This window comes from Lontra canadensis, unplaced genomic scaffold (assembly GCF_010015895.1).
Source record: "Lontra canadensis isolate GAN:19392208 unplaced genomic scaffold, GSC_riverotter_1.0 scaffold79, whole genome shotgun sequence".
In the NCBI taxonomy this organism is placed as follows: Eukaryota; Metazoa; Chordata; class Mammalia; order Carnivora; family Mustelidae; genus Lontra; species Lontra canadensis.
Window position 1 is genome coordinate 2,505,187 of NW_022631073.1, and position 22,825 is coordinate 2,528,011.

A 22,825-nucleotide genomic window follows, 5' to 3' on the forward strand; every position below is an offset into this window, starting at 1 on the left:
CGAGGTCTCTCCCTCCACCCCATCTCAGTGCTGGCCCCTCCTGCTGTCCCACCACCACCTGGGGAGGAAGGAACCCATGGGGGGGCAGTTGTCTCCTCTCCCACTCCCAGTCAGCCTTCCTCATCCCCCACCCCGTCCCCCAAACTGGGCTCCTTCCTCCCCCAACCCCAGCCACTCAGAGAGCTGGGGGAACAGAGGAGGCCTCCCTCCCCACCACAGGATTCCCCAGGACACAGCCACTAAAGGCAGGCACCTGCTGGGACGAGGGGAGGGGGACTGAGGGGGGTGTACATGGAGGATTAACACAGCAGAAAAGCCAGCAGAGCTGATATACAAATATCTCGAAGTCTGACATCCCTCTAGGCACACAGCAACTGAAACCTGAGGAAAGCCCAGAGTCCCTGATTTCCACCCTCCAGCTGCTCCTTGTAAATCCTCGGAGCCAGGCCTGTGGCTTTTACTGAGCTCTGAGGTCTCCTTTCTAAGTGAAGTCCACACCAAAGGGCAGTGCGTTTTAGAAAGCGACTTCGGGAACCCAGCCACCGGACGGAGCTCCCGACGAACCCTTCGGACCGCGGGAGAGGATGTTCGAGGGTGTTTTTAGCAGTAACTAGACATTCGTATTACTGCTCACAAGTTGCTTTCTCCATATTCTGCAACCCAGACCTCGCTGAGCCGGAGCGCTGCCGGGCAGGTCGGCTGCGAGGCCCCCACCCAGGCAGGGTGCTGTTACCTACAGCCGGGAGCCAGGAAAGCTCCAGGGGGGACTCCCTGCCCCTTCTCCAGCCGAGGGTGGGAGAGGACACACTCCTCACAGAGATCCAAGGGCTGTGACGAAGCACAAATTTCAACCGGCCAGACATCTGGTGTCTTTTTCACAATTTCTATCTCCAGCTATGTTTGGAATCAATCATTCACACATCGCACAGGTAGCCAGACATGCTCCCCACAAAACCGTCCACGAGCAGCATGCCTCCATCGCTGCGTCCATGCCCGTGCGGGGAGAGAAGGCTGGGCGCGGGGGGCGGTCCACACACCCGGCCCTTCTCCACAGGGTCTGCCCCGCGCCCTCCCACACAACGGTTAGGTCACTGGGGTTTGTGGAGAAACTGGCAGCACCACTATCCCTTTCCCTACAGCATCATCTTCTGGGCCGAGGGTCTCAGCCAGAAGCACTGAAAGAAATCAGTCCCCAGTTTTTTATCTGCTAACAGAAGAAAGAGTCTCTTGGTTCACCCTGCTTGCTCCATGCCTCGAGAAGAAAGCTCCAACAAATCCGACAGGGTCCAGCCAACGTAGAGGATTTGGAGCAGACAGGAATGTGGGGGGCTGGGGCATGTCCCCTCCACTTCGGAGCCCGTGGGACAAGTCCACCTGGGGAGGAGCAGCCTGGTGGGCATCAGCCGGAGCTGCTGCCCCCAGGAGGGCAGTCCGGATGCCCTGCAGGCTTCCCTCAGTCCGGAGCCTCCGGTGGGGTGGACAGGACCAGCTAGTCATTGACCTTGGCCACATCTACGGAGTAGGAACTGGGTGCCCCATGGTGGCCCGCTGTGCCCACGGCTCCCCACAGGATCCTGTCACTGAGAACAGTCACTCCAAGGTAGGGACTGAACCCAACGTGCTTCCAGCACCACTCCGCAGGGCCACGTGCAGACATCTCGGGGTCTCTCCTGGACAGCACACTGGGCACTCACACTGCTGAGGGCTGCAGCTCCACCGGCGCTCCCGCCCCAGCTCCCCTCTGCACTCAGATGCCGACCTTCCGCAAAATATCCCAGGGTTGTGGACAAGAACGCAAACAAGACGCGCTGGAGATGGGCCCTACATTCCCACACACATGCACACACATGCACACACGTCCGCACACGTCCACACACCCCCCACAGCAACCCCCCCTCCCAGACTCAGCCTGGGACCCCGGCATCAGCCACTGTCCCGGCAGCTCAGCCACACCAGGTCAGGCGCACAGATGCCACCTCTCCCTCCCTGCACACCGGCCCCTCTAGTGCACCCCTGTAGCCCCAGTGTGTGCTCCTGGACCTGGGGTGCCTCTGCGGCTGCCGAGGAAAGGCCAGGGACCAGCTCTCCCCCGGGATCCAGAGGCACTGAACCTGCCCACTGCCTTTCCCAGACACCTGGGTAGAACAACCCAGGCTGGCCGGTGGATGTGGGGAGGATGAGAGACCCCACAGAGCCTGGCCCACATATCCCGTGTGTGCGTCCCCCGCACCCCAGCTGGTAGCAGACCCACGAGGGTGCAGACAGGCCAGGGACAGGATGTGAAGGGACAGAGTGCTCTTACTGGGGCCACAGACAACTGGTACAGGCGCGACAAAACCCTGTCCTGTTCACAGGAAAGCATCATTAACACGGAGCACTCCCAAGATGCATGTCTCATTAAGTCACCAGGCGGCGCACCCAGAGCTCCGACCCTGCTTCCCCGCCCCGGACACCGGACTCCTGCTGGGATAATCGGGTAGGTGCCACCTGTCCGGGCGCAGCTTTGAAACAGAGCTGGTGTCATCTGGTCAGGGTTGGCGGCTTGCGGTGATATCGACACCGTGCTGGTAAACCGCCATGATGCCCTTACGGGGACCAGAGTGAGGCACCTGCATTTCTGTTATTTCTTACAAGTGCATGCGAACCGGCTATTACCCCGAGTTTTCTCTAAGTCCCACTGGCCAGCGTGTACGCAGCAGGCTGGAGCAGCCCAGAAGCTCGCAGGGGCCGGGCAGCTCCTGCAGGAGGCCACACCCCAGGGAAGCAGAGACCCAGGAAGACAGCACATGTCTGGACCTACTGGGGGTTCAGAGGGGTGGCAGGTGGGGACAGCCTGAGGAAGCAAGGATGGGAGGGCTGTTGGGCTTTTGCAGTAGGGAAGAAAGAGAAAAAAGGTTTCTCCCAGGATGCCCAGCCTCTCCCCCAGGCTCCAGAGTGAATTCCCCCCAAAACTGCAGAGTCTCATATGGAAATAAACCAAATTTATAACTTTGATAGGTCATTTGAGTTTGGGAACAAGTCTACCTCGCCAAAACGATTCTTCCTTCTTTAATTAAAATCCTTTATTAACTGCCAAGCCAATACTGTTCCCCAAGACAGACAAGATAATGAGCCCACATCCAACGGCCCAGGCGGGATGCAGTCCAAGCAGGTGGGGGGTGGGGGGTGGAGGCTGGGGGGCACAGGATAGGGGGCCAAGCCCCCACAGACACGCCTCCCTCGGGCTGTGAGCGTGGCCCAAAACCGGGCACAAACTGCAGGTGTGCCTGAAGCCCCCTGTGGTACCCAGCAGGCAGAGGCACACTCCAGCCCAGAACTTTGCAAAGTCACCTTTCCTCCGCGGTGCCCACACTGCTGGCCAGGAAAGGATGGGGTGCATGCCCGATGGAGGAGGCCACCTGGGAACACAGGGCCCTGGTCCAGCAGGTCTGAGGCTTGCTCTCAGTCTGTGTCAGCCGAGCAACAGCACTGAATATGGCAGGTGCTGGATGCCAGCAGAAGCTGGGCCTGTGCCCCATGAGCGTGGGATGGGACCCCAGACAGGGAAGTGGGTCAGAGATAGGCCAGAAACACCCAGAGCAGCCGCCATCCCCACCACAGGGTGCCATGGGGATGGTGACTGTCCGCCTGCTTGGTTCAATCCCCCAGTGATGGCCCTGACTCCGTTTTTTTTTTTTTCCACTTCATTTGAAATACTTCAAACACAGACCAGAATAGAGACCCCTACAACAAAAGCCATGCACCTACCACCAGCCTCACCCAAGTCTAAAACCATTCTCTCTCCTACCTTGAAGTCTAAAACAAATACCCATGAGTCCCCACTGGCACACGCAAGTCATCGGATAAATAGACAAATGGGAAGAAAAGACTAATCCGCCAACGTTCCCACGGAGAAGAACTCCAAGCCGTGTCATCAGATAGTCCCACCAAGGATGGCCCCGCAGTGCAGGCTGCGCATGGTGACCTCCTTCCAAAGAAGCAGTCCCTATGGACAGCAGTTTGTAGACACAGGGTCAACTCTGGGTGGACAGGGTGTAGACAGAGTGTAGACATGGTGTAGACACCGGGGAGGCACAGGGTAAACTCTGGGTAGACAGGGTGTAGACAGAGTGTAGACACGGGGTAGACATGGTGTAGATACAGGGTAGACTCTGCATAGACACGGTGTAGACACGGACTAGACTCTGGGTACTCAGGGTGTACACACGGGGTAGACTGGACACCCTCCGGTCTACGCGCTCCACGTTTCTGTAACTAGTCGAGTCTGACACCAGTCTAGAAAATACACGCTGATTCTGAAAATCTACTCAAGTGGTCCCCGGTGTCCCCCAGGCCCCTGGGCTCCGGGCTGTGAGGGGACACCAGAGAGCCCCCCGCAGGGAGCCGCCCCCACGCAGGCCGGAGGCCGGTCAGCTGCGGCCCTGGGACGGCCTGGGGACGGCGTGCTGAGCGCTGTCCCATCCGCAGGGCAGTGAGGGGCGGGCTGGGCCGTAGGGGACGGTGCGCGGCCTCCCGGAGGCCTAGGCAGGGACGAAGCTGCCAGCAGGCCCAGGTCTAGGGCGCCCGCCCTGCGGGGGTCCCCTGCCGCCCGGACCCCCGGCGGCCTCCAGGGCCAGAACACCACGTGAGCCCCGGCGGACCTCCGCACAGGTGCGCGGGGCGCGCTCCCGGGAAGCCAGGGAGGCGCGGGACTCCGGGCCCTCAGGCGCGCTCACGGCCCGGCTCTCGGCGCGCTCACAGCAAGGCGCGCGTGCCCCGCTCCGCGGGCCGGCTCCGGCGCGCTCCTCGGTCCTCGCACGCCCCCTGGTGCCCGTCAGCCTCCCTGCAGGCGGCGCGGGCCCGTTCGGGACGCGGTGCGCAGCGCCCCCGCGTGGACACGTGCGGCCTCGGCCCGAGCGGAGGCGAGCGGCCGGCGTGGAGGCCCTTCCGGGGCTGACCTCGCGCCCGCAGCTCCAACCCAGCGGCGGCCAGGGAGCGGGAGCCCTGGCCGGGCCGGTCTGCCCTCGCGGGTCCGAGGATTGAGAGGTTCTGAGTCTTTCGGGACGCGGCAGCTCGCGGCCCGGTCCCTCCGGGGTCGCCCCGGGCCCCCGCCCCGCCGCGCGGGCTGGAAAGCTCGGCCTCGCCGCCCGCCGCGCTGGGGCTGCAGGCGGACCGGGCGCACCTGGAGACCCCGCGACCGCGGCGCGCTGGGGGCCGGGGCAGGGACCCCGCGTGCTTAGGACTCCGACCCGCTCCGACCCGCCCACCCGGCTGCAGGCACGGGCGGCGCCTTCGCGCGAGAGCCCGCGGCCGGCCGCACGCACGGCCCCACAGGCGGGGGCGTCCCGGCTCCGAGCCCGCGGGGGGCGGGGGGCGGGGGGCGCCCTCGGGCCAAGCCTTAGGGAGGGGCGCGGTGGGACTTACCTCCCCGGGACTCGCCCTGCAGCCGGGCCCTCCGGAAGGTTGGCGCGCGCGGGCCGAGCCTGGGGGGGGGGGGGAGGGGGGGGGCGGGGGCGCGGGGCTGGCGGGGTCGGCGGCGGCGGGGCCTGCGCGCTCCCTCCCCGCGGGCCGAGCCTGCGCACAGAGCGCGGCGGGCGGCCGGGCGCGCACCCGTGCCCTGGAGGCGCCCGCGGAAGCCGGGGTGGGCAGCGCCGTGACTCCCCGCGCAGACGTGCCGCTCCCGGCCTCCGCCCGCACCTGCCGAGGTAAGAGGGCAGCGCACGCGGGAGCGTTTCCGTCCCTGGATGTCGAACTCCGGTGTGTGCGCCCAGGGTTGGAGGTCGGCGCCCCAGCCTGCCCCCGGCCGCGACGACCCCGGAGGCCTTGCCCCGAGCGCAGTTTCCCTCTGACCACGCGGCGGCCCGAGCACACTTCGGAGGAGGAGCGCGCGCCGCGCCCCGGAGCGGCGGGGATGGGGCCTGGCGCGGTCACTGCCCAGCGACTTGGGCGAACTGGGCGCCTGCTCCCCGCGGGCAGAGCGGGACCCTCGGCTGCCGCCGTCCTGGGCCCTCAGCAGTTCCTCCGTGCCCGGCCCGGAGCGCCCGGCCGCTCCTGGTTCCGCGAGAGCCGCCCCTGGGGCCGTCGGCTCTCCCTCCCGGTGGACGCGGGGAGGCTCGACCTTGCCAGACCTCCTGCCCCGCTCAGGGCGCGTGGCGACCGGCCCTGGCCCGCGCAGACCGGCCCCGCGCCCTGCCCAGCGCCCTCGGCCCCCTGACTCAGGGAGGTCGGCGCCTATTCCGTGTCTCCGCGAGCGGGAGGGCGGACTCTGGAAGGAGGGGACCCAGGGCCACCTCACGGGTCCAGCAGCTACCAGGTGACCTGGACCAGTTCTTCCAGCGCCGTTTCCCGGGCTGTGAAGCGGGGCTGGCGTCCGTGAGTTCTGCGGGGCAGCAGGACCTGACACTTCCACACGGCATGTCGTCATCGCAGGCCTTCCCACGGACGACGGGCCACCGTGTTGGGCAGTGGGGACGTTTCTCGAGCGAACAGTTTGGATCAAGTTCGAGAGAAGCGGCCTTAGCAGGCCAGTGGTTAGGCTAAGCGGCTCTTGAACAGAATCTCTAGGAAAGAGGGCGGGCGGGGGGGGGGTCACGGATAGGTCCCCAGTCCCGCACTCCTCGGACTACTTGCTCTGACGCAGAGCAGTCTTCGTGGGCCTTACCCAGCCCTGCACTCGGACGGGCCCGCGCTATTGTCATACTGTGCCGCCTGGAAATTCTTTCTGATTGCACCTTTGCACTCGGGTTTTGTATCCGCGGCGTAGTGGGATGATGGAGCGCGCCGTGGGAGGAGGGGACGGTGTGATAGGCAGGGCCCCCGGTGCTCCCCCACCCCACCCGCACACAGCATGCCTGATGCCCGGTGGGCTCGAGATCCCAGTGGCCGCAGCACGAGGTCAGTGGGGCTCAGATCAAGGACAGGTGACTCGTGACACCTATGACAGAGCTGTGGGGACCACGCAGCCCCGAGCAACCATGCCTTCCATTCAAACCAGAACTCGCCTCGTTCACCAAAAGAAAACAGCGGTCTTAGAAACAGACGACCAAGGAACCCTGTCCCCTGAGTTGCCAACCCTGTGCCAGCCGGTCTGGCGCAGTGAGCCAGGTCCTCCGCGGTCCTCCTCCGCCCTCCTCGCACGCTGAAGGCGCAGTGCTGAGAGATCGTGCGCCGGATCAAGAACTGAAACACGAAGTCTGGCGTGTGCTGCGGTCGTTCTTAACAGCTCGCAGCGCTACACGAGCTGCGGCAAACCCGACGTCGGGCGTATTCCAGGGACACGTCAAATGCTGCTAGATCTGCATTTAAAACCACCATTGAATGATGCAAAGATGGACGCATGCTAATAATTTTTAGCTTTACTTAAAACGCTAAATTGCAAATTTTAAAAATTTGAAAACTAAAAAACCCTTTTTTTAGCACCTCTAAGGGCACTTTCTTCCTGCTTGTTTTTTTGGTTTTAAATATTTTATTTATTTGACATCACAAGTAGGTAGAGCAGCGGGCAGAGAGAGGGGGGGAAGCAGGCTCCCCGCCGAGCAGAGAGCCCGATGTGGGGCTCCATCCCAGGACCCTGAGATCATGACCTGAGCCGAAGGCAGATGTTTAACCCACGGAGCCACCCAGGTGCCCCTTTCCTACGTTTTGAACCAGGGGCCCAAGTTTTCATTCTGCGCTGGGCTCTGGGAATTAGACAGCTGGCCCCGGCGCTCAGGCCCCACCCCAAGTGAAGCCACGGCTCCTTCCCAGCGGCAGGACACGCCTTGGAGAGCCCTTCTCTGGCGCATCGGGAATGTGTTCTCTTGGGAATGGAAGGCCAGGTTGTTTGGCAGAGGCTGACCAGGAAGCCCCAGCACTGTGCCCAGAGGCCACCCCCTCCAGTTCTCCCTCAGGAGGGAGGGGTCTTTGAAGATCTGCACTCCTTCCCTGTTTCATTATGTCATGGTCCTTCTTGTAAAACAACACACAGAAAAATACTATAAAATACTAAATTTAACTCCTGTAAAAATACTACGGTCCCTTCTTCCTGAACAGATGTCCCCATTCAGGTCCAAGGCCTTGTTGAGAGGCTAGACTGTGTCTCACGGCAACACTTGCTCCTAGAGAGGAATCCTTACCAGGACCACAAGGCAGGCATCCCCCAGGTGACCCCCAGAAAGGGCAGGCTCTCCCTGTAGGAGTTCCTATGGGAGACTTGTAACTTCCCCAGATAAAACTTGGTGTTTCAAGGGAAGATTAAATAATAGGATCTACAAATGATAACCATTTAGATAAAGGTGTGAGGGCATAGAAACTTTTTATGGTCACAATTTTCCAAGGCCTACCACTTGACAATTTTTAAAAAGCCACAATCCTAAAATGGATGTAAAACTGCTGTCATTTCAGAAGCCAGCCTTCTGCAAGGAGACCCTCAGGCAAGGCCTCCTCGAGTGGCCTGCTAGAGCACAGCCTTGGGGCTGGGATCGGGGTCCTGGCTCAAATCCTAGTTCCTGGCCCTGGAAACCTGCAGTAACATAAATGCACCAGGAGTCCTTTCCCAAGGGATGCTCAGTCCAAGATAAGCCAGTACATGGGGAGCCCAGGCACACGCCCAGCACACAGGCACCGGTCACCCTCCTGGTTGGGCACCTCTCTGTCCTCGAGGTCAACTGAAGTCCTGTCCTTCGAATCTGAACATCTCTAGGTAGCAGACAAAATTCCAGGGCGAGGAAGGGGAGGATGAGATTCTGAAACCAGGGTGGGGAAACCAATTATGAAACCTTGTCTTGGAACTACCCATTCCCCGGAATGATGCAACCCTAAGATCTTTCAAGTTCTGTCCATTCCCAGAACGCAACATCTGAAATGTATAAAAAACTGAATTCATCTACAAAGAACCAAATTGCTTTTCTTTAGGGAAAAAAAGGGTTTGGATTTTGGTAATAAGTACCAATCGTCCAATTTAAGAAAACGGATTTTAATTAAAAATTAAATCAGAAATCGTGTTTTGTATTTCAGTCTTAAGCTTTTAACTCTTCTCTGACCGCAGGACAGGTCTGCTCTGTGTGACGCTTTCCAAGGAGACAGGGAGGATGACCTGAGTCCAGCCGTGGTTTTACTGATCAGTTAAACTTTTCAGGACTACGATGTAGTTTTAAGTTACTAAAGTGAGGTTTTCTATTTATACAAGCCAATCTCAAAGAAATAAAAAATATAGATTACAAAAATCCATCTCAATTTCCCAACTCCTTAGATTTTTTGTACACTGAAAACGCAAAACCACTGTTTTCATCCTTCTTGAGCAAGTCGTCCATCAGTCAAGATGGACAGGCCCAGAGTTCCTGACTTGGCGAGGCTCAGCTGTCCCACAAGGTGACACGAAAACGTCTGCGCTGCCTCATGGGCAGAGCCAGCCCTCCGTCTTGTTCTCTTGTTCAAGAGGAACATGTACATCAACACAGCAACTTCTAACACATTTGCCTACCAGGCCTCCTTCAAGTCAATCCTCGAGTCCCTTGGTGCAGCCGGCAAGAGGGATTACCTGCTCTGACGCCCAACAGAGGGGTGGCCCCAGAGAGAGCAGCCCCCGAGCCTCCCACGCGCGTGAAGGCAATTTAATTGCACAGCCTCACTGGGGGAGGCCTCACAGAGGCAGTGGGCCTCAGCCTTAGGGAGACACATTATCCTGGAGGGGGACCCCCGTTCCAACCCTATGGCTGTGCCCTTGAGCAAGTTTTTACCTTCCTGCCTTCCTTCCTGCGCAGAATGCCCAGCTCCTCTCACTGGTTTTGTTTTTTCAATTTTTGGTTATGAAACAAAATCAGAGCTTAAAGGGGGTGGTGGCCCATTCCTACAGGCTTATCACCCCAGGTGGGTGCCAAGTCCCTAAGAATGCTTCCTTTGAAAGGACGTTCCCTCCAGTCCTGGACAGACAAGTCAAGAAGAGTTACCCGCCCTTCCTTCAGGCCTTTCTGGAAGGGCGATCCTGAGGGTGGGGTAACAGGTCAGTCACAATGCCAGCTGCCCCTTGTGCCCTGCAGACTTAACCGCCTGCCACAGCCCCTCAGGGTCCCACCATGAGCTCCAATTTACAAGGAAACTCAAGCATTTGGCAGCTGACCGAGCACAGCTGGGATGTGCAGAGCCCTGCATCCCAGACGCACACCCCAACTCCTCCAAAACATCCCAACTCACTAAAACCATCCCACAGCACCTCCCTGGAGTCCCTCCCACCACAAGCTCCCAGTAAAGCTTGGACGAGGCAACATCCCAGTGACACGGTCACCTTACCTAGAGGGCTCCACAGTCTCTCAAGCCCTGGGAACAGCCTTCTCTAGGATTTGTAGATTGAGACGGAGAGGATTTCAATTTTGACAAAACATTACAAGGGTAGGTTCCATTTTTATTAGAAAATTGGATCCGGGATTGCCCAGAGAAACTGAAGTTCAGTTGGGCCCAAGAATCGCTTGCCTTGCTCCTAAAATACACCTAATAATCAGGTTAAGAAGAGCTAAATCCGTTCGCATGGTTGAGATCTCTGACCTTCTCAACGGCTAGCTGAAAACACCTGTTAAGCAGAAATGCGTGCCACCGCCACTGTGACACTGGAGCCAATGGAGCCGACCATTTACAGAATCCAACCAAGGGCCAACTCCCCGAAAACTCTGAACACTCACCCTAACTCAACCTGTGATGCTCAAGGACGACACCACCGGTTTCGCACCATGCAAGTCACCCACCGGGAGGGGAGGCCATCCTGCCACGTGCGAGCTTAGACGCTATCAGAACCACCACCCTAGGCCCGAGCGCTGTTTCCCAAATTGGAATGGGCACTTGTTAAAACGTATGCGTTGTGTTGATTTAACTGTGCATTAGGAAAAAAAGTAGCTTATCAACTCTGCAGTGATCTATTCTTGCTTAGGACAAGGTGAAGCTAAAGCTGGCTTGTTGACAGGCGGCCCTTGCAGACGGAGCAAAAATCGCGAAAGCCCAGCACAGTACTTTCAGTTTGGGTCCCAGGACAGGAGAAAATTATGCACGTCTCCCCCGTGGTTCACGGCATCCCTGAAGCCAATGGCTTAATAGAGTTTGTTACAATTCATTTCCATCTACATTTTAAAGGTTTCACTTATGCAATGATTTGTTTTAAATGGAAAAAAGAAATTCACGGACCAGTGCCCAAAGGAGACCCATCTAATTACACACACTGGCGAGGAAAGCCACCACGACAGATGCAGTGCTCCGACTGGAAGCCCGGGGCCCTGCCGCCTTTAGGGTCTTGTGCAGACTGCCCTTGGTCACACACACACGCTACAGACGTCGGCACTCTCCTGCACACAATCGAATGGGGCAAGGGGTGGCCGGGTGCTCGAGCCCCGGTGAGAGCTAACTTCCCTCTGGTTTCTCATGAAAACTGCTGACTTCTGCTCCCCTTTCCTTACTCAACCAGCAGATGCTTCCGTGGCACCTCAGCTGTCCAGGCCGACAAGCCTGAGAATCTGATGAAGGGACACGGTCATGGCCACTGAAGTCGAAGAACCGTGGAGGCGAACTCGGCCACTGGCTTAAAGTGAACCGGACAAAGGCCTAATGGGGCAACTATTTTTTTAAAAAGATTTTATTTCTTTGACAGAGAGAGAGATCACAAGTAGGCAGAGAGGCAGGCAGGCTGGGGCGAGGGAAGCAGGCTCCTTGCTGAGCAGGGAGCCCGATGTGGGCCTCGCTCCCAGGACCCTGAGACCATGACCTGAGCAGAAGGCAGAGGCTTAACCCACTGAGCCACCCAGGCGCCCGGGACAACTATTTTTTAAACGTGAGATTCAGGATCAAAACACCTGTTGAAATTTTCATGGACGTCAGGATGTTCTCAGCCTATGCAAGGGCTAAATCAGTGATTTCGACAGAATGACTGAAATAAATTGTGGTGCGTAACACACCCTCGTGTCCAGCTCTCCCTGTTGTGAAGAGCGTGAGGCCAGGAACACGGTCACCAGCTCCGATCGTCCTCTGCTGACACGTGCCCTGGGGCCTTCTGAAGCGAGTCTCCGATTCAGCGGAGCCCTTCATCGCCTCCGCGGTCTCACTGGGGCCACATGCAGGGATGCTTCAGAAACGCATTTTCAGCTGAATTTTTCCAGGCTGTGAAGAGATCTTTGGCCATTGAGGGGAGCCAGTGGTTTGGTGTATGAGCTCTTCTAAATAGGACTGTGGCTTTCAGACGCCATCACCGTTCTGCATTTTCTGAAGCCTGCCTGCTTCTCAGCTCCTATCAGGTACCCACAGAGTATGAAAAAGAAATTTAAAGTTGGCCAATTACTATATATCTAACACCTATAAAAAAAGACCGCTTTTTTACACAAGTATTTTATATCGGATTTGAAGATGTTTATTGCATCCTGTTTGGTGAAAAACAAACAAAACATACATGTATTTAGCACAAGCTGGTGGGATACCCCGAGCCTAACGGGTGAGCAGCGGTCTGAGAACGGAGTCGTGCGCGGCCCGGCTGGGACGAAGGTCTCCCGCAGCAGCTGGGCACCGAGCGGACACTCCCTAGTTCTCTCCTTTGAGCACTGGCAGCAGCTCTCCACTGTCTCTCAGTTCCTAACGACAAAAACAGAAAGCAAAAATAGTATGTACGCACAGAGATCAAAAACAGAAACCTCCCAGACTGTACCCCAATCTGCGAAGAAGAAACACTGGACTGGAATGAAACTCCAGCCGCCAGCACGCCGGAACCAGGTGCCACGCCATAAGACTGAGCGCACCGTCGGGTTACAAAGGGCACTCAAAACCCAAGAGCTTGTTCAGCATTAACGCAGACAACAATCAGAGCAACACAATGACGCCTCCTATTTGAACAACAGCAATAAATATGGAGGACAACTGTGAGTGACGTGCAAGCACGAATGTGGAAGAAAGCGGCAACGTGCTGGTCAAGGCCACTCCGGTGCAAGGTACGGGACACCCGCAGCCACACGGGGTCACGATTTCAGGCCAGCCCAGAACCCAGCTGGGCTGGGTACTCTCATGAGTACCAAGTACTCGTACAAAGTGTACACGTAAAGGCCAAAAACCACTAAAAAGACATAAACATCCAGAAATGTTTTCTGCTTTCAGATTTAAAATTTGGAACACAGCTATCAAATTTAAAATGTGCAATAAATGGTAATTGAGACTTTCTAGTGTGGGACAAGCACTTAATTTGATGTCAGTATTCGGGTTATCACCAGGCAACATGAACGTCAATCAGTAAAACCACTAAAATCCATTTGACCTCCTCGCTGGTTAAGCCCTAACAGGTGTGATCCCGTCACACAAACGCAGCACTCGGTGAGGTCACGGTCTCCCACCTCCGGCCCGCTACCCAGCAGGCGTCCTGGAGCCGAGGGAGGCGGCAGCACTTTTCTGAGCGTCAGACCTGGGCCAGGCAGGCAAGGGAGGGCATGCAGCTCGTGGCGGGGCCCGGCAGCCACAGCTTCCCTGGCTGCCCGAACTTCTGTGTGTGTGTCCCCGTCTCGGGGCACAGTGAGGACGGCCCAGCACAGGGCAGCGCGGCTGGCACGCGCTGGGACCCCCTTCACCGGCGCCGCTGCTACCGGGAGCCGAGCCGGACCCAACAGCCTCACGGTCGGAGCAGACGCGCTGCAGCGGGCGCCGCGCCCCGACCCGCTAATTAGCGGCCGTTTCTCGCGGGACCCCAGACTGACCGAGCCCTGCAACCACGGGGTGACTCCCTTACCCAGCCCTTCAACAACAAAGGCTCTAGTGCCGGACGGCCAGCCAGAAGGAAGGCGAGCGGACACCAGTGACGGACGTCGCGGGGACTGCAGGTACGGGACTGGGCTCTGCAGAAACCCAGCACGTGGCAACCTAACCGTCCCCAGCTGTCTTCCCGGGCACACGCTCCCAGGTGTGTTTTTAGGTGAACAGGAGTGCCCTGACGTCCGGACACACACCTACAGAGAAGTCGCCCACAAAGCTCAGCTTTAGAATTAAATGGGATTTACTGAGCATTATCTTCCCACGCGTTAACAGGGGCTCAGGCAGAGGCTACAAAACACTCAGACGATACAGGCTCAAGAGTATTTGGGGTTTGAAGACTGTCTGTGTCTTAAACAAATAAAAGTACATAAAACACAACAGATGCACATGTATTTTTGGTGCTTCTGGGCCACTCAAGAGCTGTTAAACGTTTTCCTCTCCTCCAGGAATGAGACACTTCACTAGGAAAACCGCCTCACAGTGCCCTAAGGAGCGTGAAGTCAAACGAGGACCGCTGCGGCAGGGGGGCTGCGCGGGGAACTGGCAGGATGAGGGGCCTCGGCGGCGAACGGCTCCTGTGCCAGGGCGGACGAGACGATCCGGCCCACGGAGCTGACGTCACTGAGCGCTGGGCTGGGTCCTCTCACGTGATGAAAATAGGAGCTAAAACTTATTTTAAAACAGTGCTACTTATCACGTGCTTTCCACTTACAAAGTCAGACATCTGCCCTCAGAGAGACTCTTCTAACCGGCAAGGCAAGCAGAAGGCCTGCCGGAGCACTGGACACGGGAGCAGCTGCTCCTGCCGTGGAGGTCTATGTCCCGGAGCAGAGCCAGGCCTCCTCCTCAGGCCCCGTCCTGGGCCCCCCGCCCCCCGCCCACCGCTACCTTCCCCCAACACCATGATGCCCTGCTGGGGTGGGGAGTTAGAGGAAGCAGAGCTGCAGCTCCCCTGTGCCAGCGGGGAAACTGAGCCGGGGAGCACACAGGTGACATTGGGCAGGCGTGCCCGGAGGACAGCCAGGCCCACTGAAATTCACTGTGAGTTTACATAAAGCAAACCAAAGGAGTAAGTTAATCATCAAAGATGTATTCTCCAAACATGCTTACAACCTGACAGACCTAACCAGGGTTAAAGCATCTGAGACCAGAGGTGGACAGGAGATGGGCCACTGCGGTTTCGCCCTGTGCTCTGGGAAACCGGGGCCCAGGCTCTCAGATCTGTCACACAGCCGGCAGGCCAGGCGGCACTGGGAGTCCGGCCTCTGCCCACGGCCTGGTGCGCTCCTCTCCATCCCCCCGAGTGCACACAAGGCAAAATGAAAGAACATGAGAAAATAGTACGATATAAATATAAAAGGACAGAACTTAAGGAGGAGGAGCAAAACATCCCTGTAGACAAGAGGGGCCCTGAGGGACACAGAAAACATGCAAGTATGGAACGGGCCAGCGATCCAAAGCAGAGGAGATGAGGAAAGAAAAGCTAAAAACATGGACGACTTAGCAGAGTGGGAGTAAAAATCAGATTTTGAGCTTGGCCATAATTAGAGCATCTCAGAATGCCAAGTTACAGTTTGGCCCTGAGCGGGCAGTCCCTGGAGAGACGATGGCGGTTGTACAGAAGGCCCCACGACAGGGGGATATCTGACTGGATCAGGGGAGGGTGAGAATGGTCTGATCCAGCAGGGGCAGGGAAAGAACACGGTACTACGGACACAGAAAATGGTAACACGGGGTCAGAGATGATCGGATGGGAGGCCAGGAAGGAAAGCACTCAAGGAAGCCCCATAGTTACCTTTCAGTGTAAAAGGATAATTTTCAAACACGCCAACACTTCCGTCTTTAGGATACCAGATGAACTCCGACCTTACCTTAACAATGTCCAGACCTCCAACAAGCTCCCCTTTCACATACAGCTGAGGGTACGTGGGCCAATTCGAGTAAGTTTTTAACCCCTGCCGAACCTACGGAAAAAATGGGAACTCTGAAACCTTACTGTAAGACCCTAATGAGTAAAACTAAGGCAAAGGTCAAGAAACAACACAGAACTTACTTCTTCATCCTCCAATATATCAAATGTCTCGTATTCAACACTATAAAAAGGAGAAAACATTTTAAAAGGAAATAGTTTCATTAAACAAAAATTATAAAACCGATTTCATGTTTTAGAAACAGTCAAGAAAAGGAAAGAGTTTTGTTGCTCCTGACATTTATAGTGGGAAATGGAAATGACTTTACTTTTCAATCCGTCAGGCACCCCACAGAACAAGTCAGCCCAAGATACAAATTTATCTGGATTCTTCTCTAGACAGTACTGGGTTAGACAGGGGTCAGCTAACCTTGTCTCAAAAGGCAAGACGGCCAACACACAGGCTCTGTCGGCCGGTCTGCTGCATCCGCTCGCTGGGCTGCACCGCTCAGGAGCAGCTGGACAGGGCAGAGGGGAGTAGGCGTGGCTGTGTGCCGGTAAAACTTTACGTGCACGGGTCGGCTACCAGCTGCAGTGTGCCAGCTCGCAGGTCAGACTTGTACCCCAAGTTTACGCAAGTCTATCCTTAACACCACATTTCTACCGCCCACCCCGGGGCTGCTGCTTCCGACCTACTAGCAGGTGCTCAGGGAGCAGGAGGGAGCAGCACTGAGGCCCACGGACACCCACGGACACCCAGAGCTGGACCGGAGGCTCACTAGCCGGGACAATGACACTGTCAACAGACACCACCTTACGGAGCTGTGCTTTCCCACGTGAAAATAATCAGACTTCAGAGCACAGGTGCTGCTCTCGATATGCAGACACCAGCGAGAACGGTCTGGCTTCACGCCGTCTAACGAACACCACTTGTAGAACGAATGCCAGTCACTGCGTGGAAACCCAAGCACACGTACTCGCAGGGACGTCACTATCAGGTGGTCAAGGAATCAGTGTGCATGTCGCACGGATTCCCACAGGGAGAATGGGAATATGTGCACTCCCAAGAACTAGCCAAAGAAAATGCCACATGTAAAAGATTTCGGTTTCCTTAAAACCAAAACCACCTTCATAGGGAAATCTTGTTCACTTGTAAACAAGTTTCCAAGAAAATGGTCCATGGTGCAGAAAACAGTCAAAAACAAGTAAGATGACACAATAAGTCAGCACCAAGTACCAAAATAGGAATGTCTAAAAGAGCAAAATAATTAAAAGAAAAAAAAAGACCCAGTGGAGGCTGCCCTTCAAGGTGAGCTGAAGGAGGCAGGCGCTAATCTGGACAATGTCATAAAAGCGATGAGTTCCAGAACCATCTCCGAGAGTCCCAGCAGGTACTGGGCCCGCGCGTGCGTGTGCGCGTGTGTGTAGTCATAATGGCCAATGCATCTCCTGAAAGTTCTTGTACAGAGATGCGGTGGACACTTGGCACACAGCCCCTCAAGACATGTATCCCTGGGCCAGTGGAGGGAAGGCGTCAGAGTGGAGGCGCCGGAACACAAAGCCAGCAGCTCGTTCTCCGGACCGACGGCCCTCAGCGCGATCAGTCTGGTCAAGCTAAAGAGCCAGACAGGCTCCCGCCCCGCGCATCCCGGGTCTGCTGCTGGGAGGACTCCATCCCCGAAGAAGCCCCTCTGCTCTGGGGCAGCCGGGCTGGCAAACCCAAACATCAGACAGACGGGGGGGCAGAAAGCGACGTTCTGGAGGCCCTCCACCAGACACACGGGCCGCCACGGCCCGGCACTGCGGCGCTCTGGCCTCACAGCCTTGTGGAGGGACACCCCAAGGGGACACACCGTCACGAGGGACAGGTGGACTGAGCGTACCATGCCTGGGAGCTATGATAGAGGGAAGACAAAGAAATGATGACCAGAACCCAGCCAGCCTCTCCGACGTCCACGGGCAGTGAGGAAGGGGCAGGCCGGAGCAAGACAAGACACTAGACTCTCCTCTGCAGATTGTCACAATCTTCTTGTGAAGAAATCAGTCATTTTGCTTTTTATGTCCCTAGAGTTGTATTTAACATGTGCTATGCAACTGACTACTTTCAACCCTGCCCATGAATATCTACGTATTTCAGAGATTACCTTCCCCATAGCTTCATAGGTTTCGTTAATCTGTTTAAAGCTATAGCTAGAATACTTATAATATTAAAAAGAAGCTAGAATGAGAAAAGAAATTTTTTAAAAAGCCAAAACATTTGATAAACTCCACAGAACATGGGTGAAACATCTCCAAACAAGTGGTTTTGTTTTTAAGCAGAAAAATCAATGCAGTTTTCTTAACTGTCAGCATCGCCGCTGAGCAGATCAAAAAGCATGAACACAGCCATTTAACTTCCCCCACTTCTCAGATGTACCTAACGACCTCTGCAGATGCCCCAGCCGTTTCATCAACTGTTTAGAAATGAGAGTAATTTTAAGGAAAATTAAAAACCTCTGATACACTTTCCCTAAAATATCTTTACGCATGTTAAGGACTTTCTTCTGGGAAAGTAGACAAACGGTAACTTTAATGATCGCCTTCTAAGTAGCTCCTTTATTTACCAACTGGCTGACACTGGCCAGGAAACCCTACTGTGGTCTCAGTTGCGTCATTCACAGGACACTGTAGCAAAGATAAAGGAAACAGCTACAGATGTAACAATAAGAGGCATCAGTGGCAGAACTGAAAAGTTGGAATTTCTTTTTTTTTTTTTTAAGATCTTATTTATTTATTTGACAGAGAGATCACAAGCAGAGAGGCAGGCAGAGAGAAAGGGGGAGCAGGCTCCCTGCTGAGTAGAGAGCCCAATGTGGGGCTCAACCCCAGGACCCTGAGACCATGACCTGAGCCGAAGGCAGAGGCTTAACCCACTGAGCCACCCAGGCACCCCGAAAAGTTGGAACTTCTTAAACACACCATTTGAAACCAAGATTTACGTACCCAGTACTATTTAGTATTTCCAGAATCTGTTTGCTGAATCCACACTTTGCTTCCTAAATGCAGAAGAAGAAAAAAAAAAAAAAAAGAATGAAAGAAATGAATAAAGATGTATTACATTTTCTATGCAGCACACTGGTGTGGTCCCATGGTACATCGGTCACCAGGGTGGCATGGACACGCCCCAGCGCATACAGGCTCTGACCGTCGGGGAGGACACGTGTCCTGGAACCTGACAAGCTCTATGGTCAAACCTTCCTGAGTGGAGCCTCGACGCTCTGCAGTTCGACTCCCTCTCCATTTCACTCTCAACAGATGACCTCAACTCACCTAACCTTTCTGCAATGATGAGGATCATATCTTCCCATTCCCAACTACACAGTCACTCCCATTTTTTAAAATTTATCTTTATAGAGTACTGACTTTTTTTTTGAGGTTATGGCACTGTGACATGGTTCCTGTCAGGCCCCAAATCCCAGCAATCCCATGGAACGACGAGGGCCCACATAAATTTCTTAACAGCACAAATGATTCTGCTTCCAAAATATATCAACACCAGCCAGGTTTCCAGAAAACACTGGAGAATCTTGAGAATAAATATCTGCTTTAAATAATCACCGAGAAAATATAAAACGGTAACTTTATCCTGAGAGGTATTAACTTCCTCTATTTTGTTTTAATGAAATCAGTGAACCACTCAAAGAATCTAGGTCCTACCCTAGTGACCCCAGGATGCGGAAACCTTTACTACCAGCTTCCCAGTCGTTACCTTCACTGTAACAGTTACACTGACTAGTTACGTTAACTAGTTGGTTCCACTGTATGTTAACTCTCACACTAGCTATCACAACCTCATTCTCAATGACCCCGGAGGTACCCCGTCCATGTACACCCGGGGCAGTGGCGCCCAGGGAGCTTACGCGGGCGGCCGACACACCTGGGCAGCGCCAGCGCCGCAGGGAACGCAAATGCGCGTTTCTCTGTTCCATCAGCCTCGCCTCTCAGGGCTTTAGCCTCCCCAGCTCCGAAACAGACCACACTGTCCCCTTCTGCCCACCTCTGCAACGGGATGAGAATAAAGGAAGGTAGCAGAGCCCAGTGTCTGGAGATCTCGCTTCCAGTCCAAACACAAACGATCATCCGTTTTGCTCCAGCTGTCAGCGGGAGCGGTCTCTCAACCCTGATATTCAAAATGACGCCCAGCGGCCACGTATCGTCATCCAAACAGCTCCGGGAACCAACCCATTGGGAACAAGAACTGCTGAACTGTTTCACTCATTCACCAAATGGCGCTGACCACCCACGATGCCGCGGGGCTTATTTCTCCAGTGCTCACTTCTTCAAGGGTGATCTAGGGCTGTGCACCCCAAGAGCTATGAGGCTCCCTGTACTCGGGAAGTATTGGGACCAGAGAGCCCACTACACCAGCCCACGGCCTACAAGGTGCCGGGACAGCAGCTAACAGAACCAGGACAGGGTGAACAGTGTTGGCCAAGTTTGGCAGCAGAAAGAAATGCACCCCACAGAGATGCTGATGATGAAGTCAGGCAAAATGCAGATTACTTTATTTGATCTCCATAAGCACCAATTAAGGCCTGGGAACTTCCTGATGCCACTACAGCTTCATTAGCCACAGCTAGGAAAAAAGATTTAAGTGTCCCCTTGTTGCAAATGTTAACATCAAAAGAAATTACAAATAAAACCATTTTTGAGTTCTTTACCTGTTTGTTTCCTTTCATAAAGAGCATCACAGAAGCTTTATTTGTCAGTACTTTGAGCCTAAAGAGAGAAAATTGATATAAAATGGCTCAGCTCAATTATTAAACACCACTTTTGCTCCGCTTCAGGAGTAACATGCATACTTGAAGGATAGCAGGATGATAGTTCACAGCTCTGAGTGGCATTAAACAAGCAAATGCATTGACATTTTCCTTTATTTCATTCTCTCCCTGAGCCACCATAAAACACAATATGGCTTTTAAGGCAATGAATGTTCCTTCGAGTTGCAATGCAAGCCCATCAACTCACAGCACTAAAAAAATAATAATAACCAACTCAATAAGGAATTGTTCAAGAAGGGGCCATACACGGAGCCCACCCACCACTTCCAAAACCAGATCCTGTGTGCTCCCTGCTCCACTGCGAGGCCGCACATAGCTCCATACTCCCCAGTGCCCGCAAGGTCACAGCATCAGGGGAAGTGCCAAGGGCTGCGACACCGGGCAGCACCCACTGCTCAAGTCCAGTGCCCCCACCCTAAGTCTGTGTCCCCAGCCTGCCGGCTTTCACACCCTGCGCCCTCACTTGTTGCCAGGAGCCCAGCTGTGTCTAGCCTAAGGTCCAGTCAGCCAGCTCAGGACACTCTGCGTCATGAGAAGGGGCTGCTGGAGACCCTCTGAGCCCCGTGGTGGTCAGGTCACTGGCTCCTCCTCCCACCGGTGCCCTGGGTCACTCACAGCTCACCCCCCTCAGGGAACAAAGTGATCACAAACGAAGCACACAACTCACGCTCACAGCCAGGTCACACTCACTTCGGAGAGAGTACTCTGGGCTGACTCTACGGTGCTGATCACCATCCATCACCAACAGTAACACAACAATCTGGATCAGGAAACCCAAACGTGTCCCTCCGTCCCACACGCAGAGACGTCACCAGACCCGAGAGCTCGGGCTCCAGCTCTCTGCACTCTGGCGGTCCTTCAAGGGATCACTCCAAGCACAACGAATACACGTCCCTGTACAACCTCTCTGTGACTCTGGCCGGTTCAGTTTCGGTCTCTGAGCCACAGGAAACAGACACGGCACGTCAGGAAGAGAGAGCAGGTGTGATGAAGACAGGGACACAAACGACAGCTACAGTGTACCCGACAGAGAAGGACGGGCGGAAAGCAGACGCAAGCACGCAGCAAGCACAGAGGACATCGGAGCCTGCAGCGCCTCTACGAGCCGCCCAGGGGTACGACAAAGAACGCAACTGGGGGCACGCCCGGGCGACTCAGTCGGTTGAGCATCTGACTCTTGATTTTGCTCAGTTCATGATCTCAGGGTTGTGAGATCGAGCCCCGCATCGGGCGTGGAGCCTGCTTGAGATTCTCTCTCCCTCTGCCCCTCCCCCCGAAGAAGACAACTGGGGGCGCAGTCCACAAAAGGCCTAGGAGCATCACCGTCCTATCAAAAAGGCAAGAAAGGGTACAAATCATTTGAGAAAATGTGGCACTTACAGGTCAGTTTGACATATATGGGATACTATTTATTAATCAAGGACAGATAAGTGAGGTGCTATTATAAACAATTTTAGAAATTCTCAAAATGCTCAATAGCAAGAAAATTAGAAGAGGAAGTTTCACCTTACAGACTCAAGCCCAAACTATGAATGGCTGATACATTGATGTATTTCGAAATAAAATTCTTCTTTAAATCTCTACATTAATTCAAATTTATTACAATAAAAATCCCTTTAAGCCTCCCTACAGGCCAAAGTCCAAAATTTCCATAAGACAAAATCTTTAAAAGCTGATTGAGATCCTTCGTAAAACAAAGACCAATTTTACAGCTCCAAAATCTCCTTGAGTTCTAAGTTCTCGTGGTTAGAAAGGCAGTGTGAAACTGAAGTGTTTACACACGCACCACACACAAAGCCTGCGCTCCTCACATCGGCACCCTTCGCGCTCAGTGCTCTGACAATGCCACGGGCAGGGACTGCTACCTGAGGACCAGGACTGCTGGATCCCAGCTCCAAAACACAGAGAAAAATGGAGTTGTTCCACTGAAACAGTGATATTTCTATAAAAACAAAGAATATCCTCCACCTAATCATTAATTTTGTGTAAAAATTTCTCCATTGCAAACGAGACCTTCCCAAGTTTGCATGGCTAATCTGACTGCAAACAACACAATTATGACCTTGGCACACAAAAACAAATCCCTGATTTCTATATGGAAAGAGCAATGCAAAAACCAAGAATTAAGAAATATTTTTAAAGTACTAAACAGTAGACTATTTGAAACTTTTAAAATACTTACCTTTCCTCTAATTTCGGAGCTTTAGGGCAAATTGTATCTAGTTCGTCAGATGCTTCCAGCTCCTGAAATAAACCCACATCTAAATTTAAGAAAACATTCACCACAACATAAATCTCTTTGTTAATACAGAGTATCAATCAATTCATCAGAAATACTTCATATATCCCAGATTCATTTTTGTAAATGCAGAAATTA

The 22,825-nt window shown here is 54.5% G+C and overlaps 1 protein-coding gene across 1 annotated transcript in view; it reads right to left on the minus strand.

The window, feature by feature from the left end:
• Positions 1-12,486: 12,486 nt before the first annotated feature.
• Positions 12,487-22,825, minus strand: part of GLRX3 (glutaredoxin 3) — a 32,698-nt gene continuing 22,359 nt past the window's right edge. The window contains exons 6-11 of the mRNA XM_032882063.1: positions 22,631-22,692; positions 20,329-20,386; positions 18,611-18,663; positions 15,773-15,812; positions 15,591-15,683; positions 12,487-12,558 (exon numbers count right to left, since the gene is read on the minus strand). Coding sequence (XP_032737954.1) covers positions 12,508-12,558; positions 15,591-15,683; positions 15,773-15,812; positions 18,611-18,663; positions 20,329-20,386; positions 22,631-22,692 — 357 coding nt within the window. The 3' untranslated portion in view covers positions 12,487-12,507. The remainder of the gene's footprint in view (positions 12,559-15,590; positions 15,684-15,772; positions 15,813-18,610; positions 18,664-20,328; positions 20,387-22,630; positions 22,693-22,825) is intronic.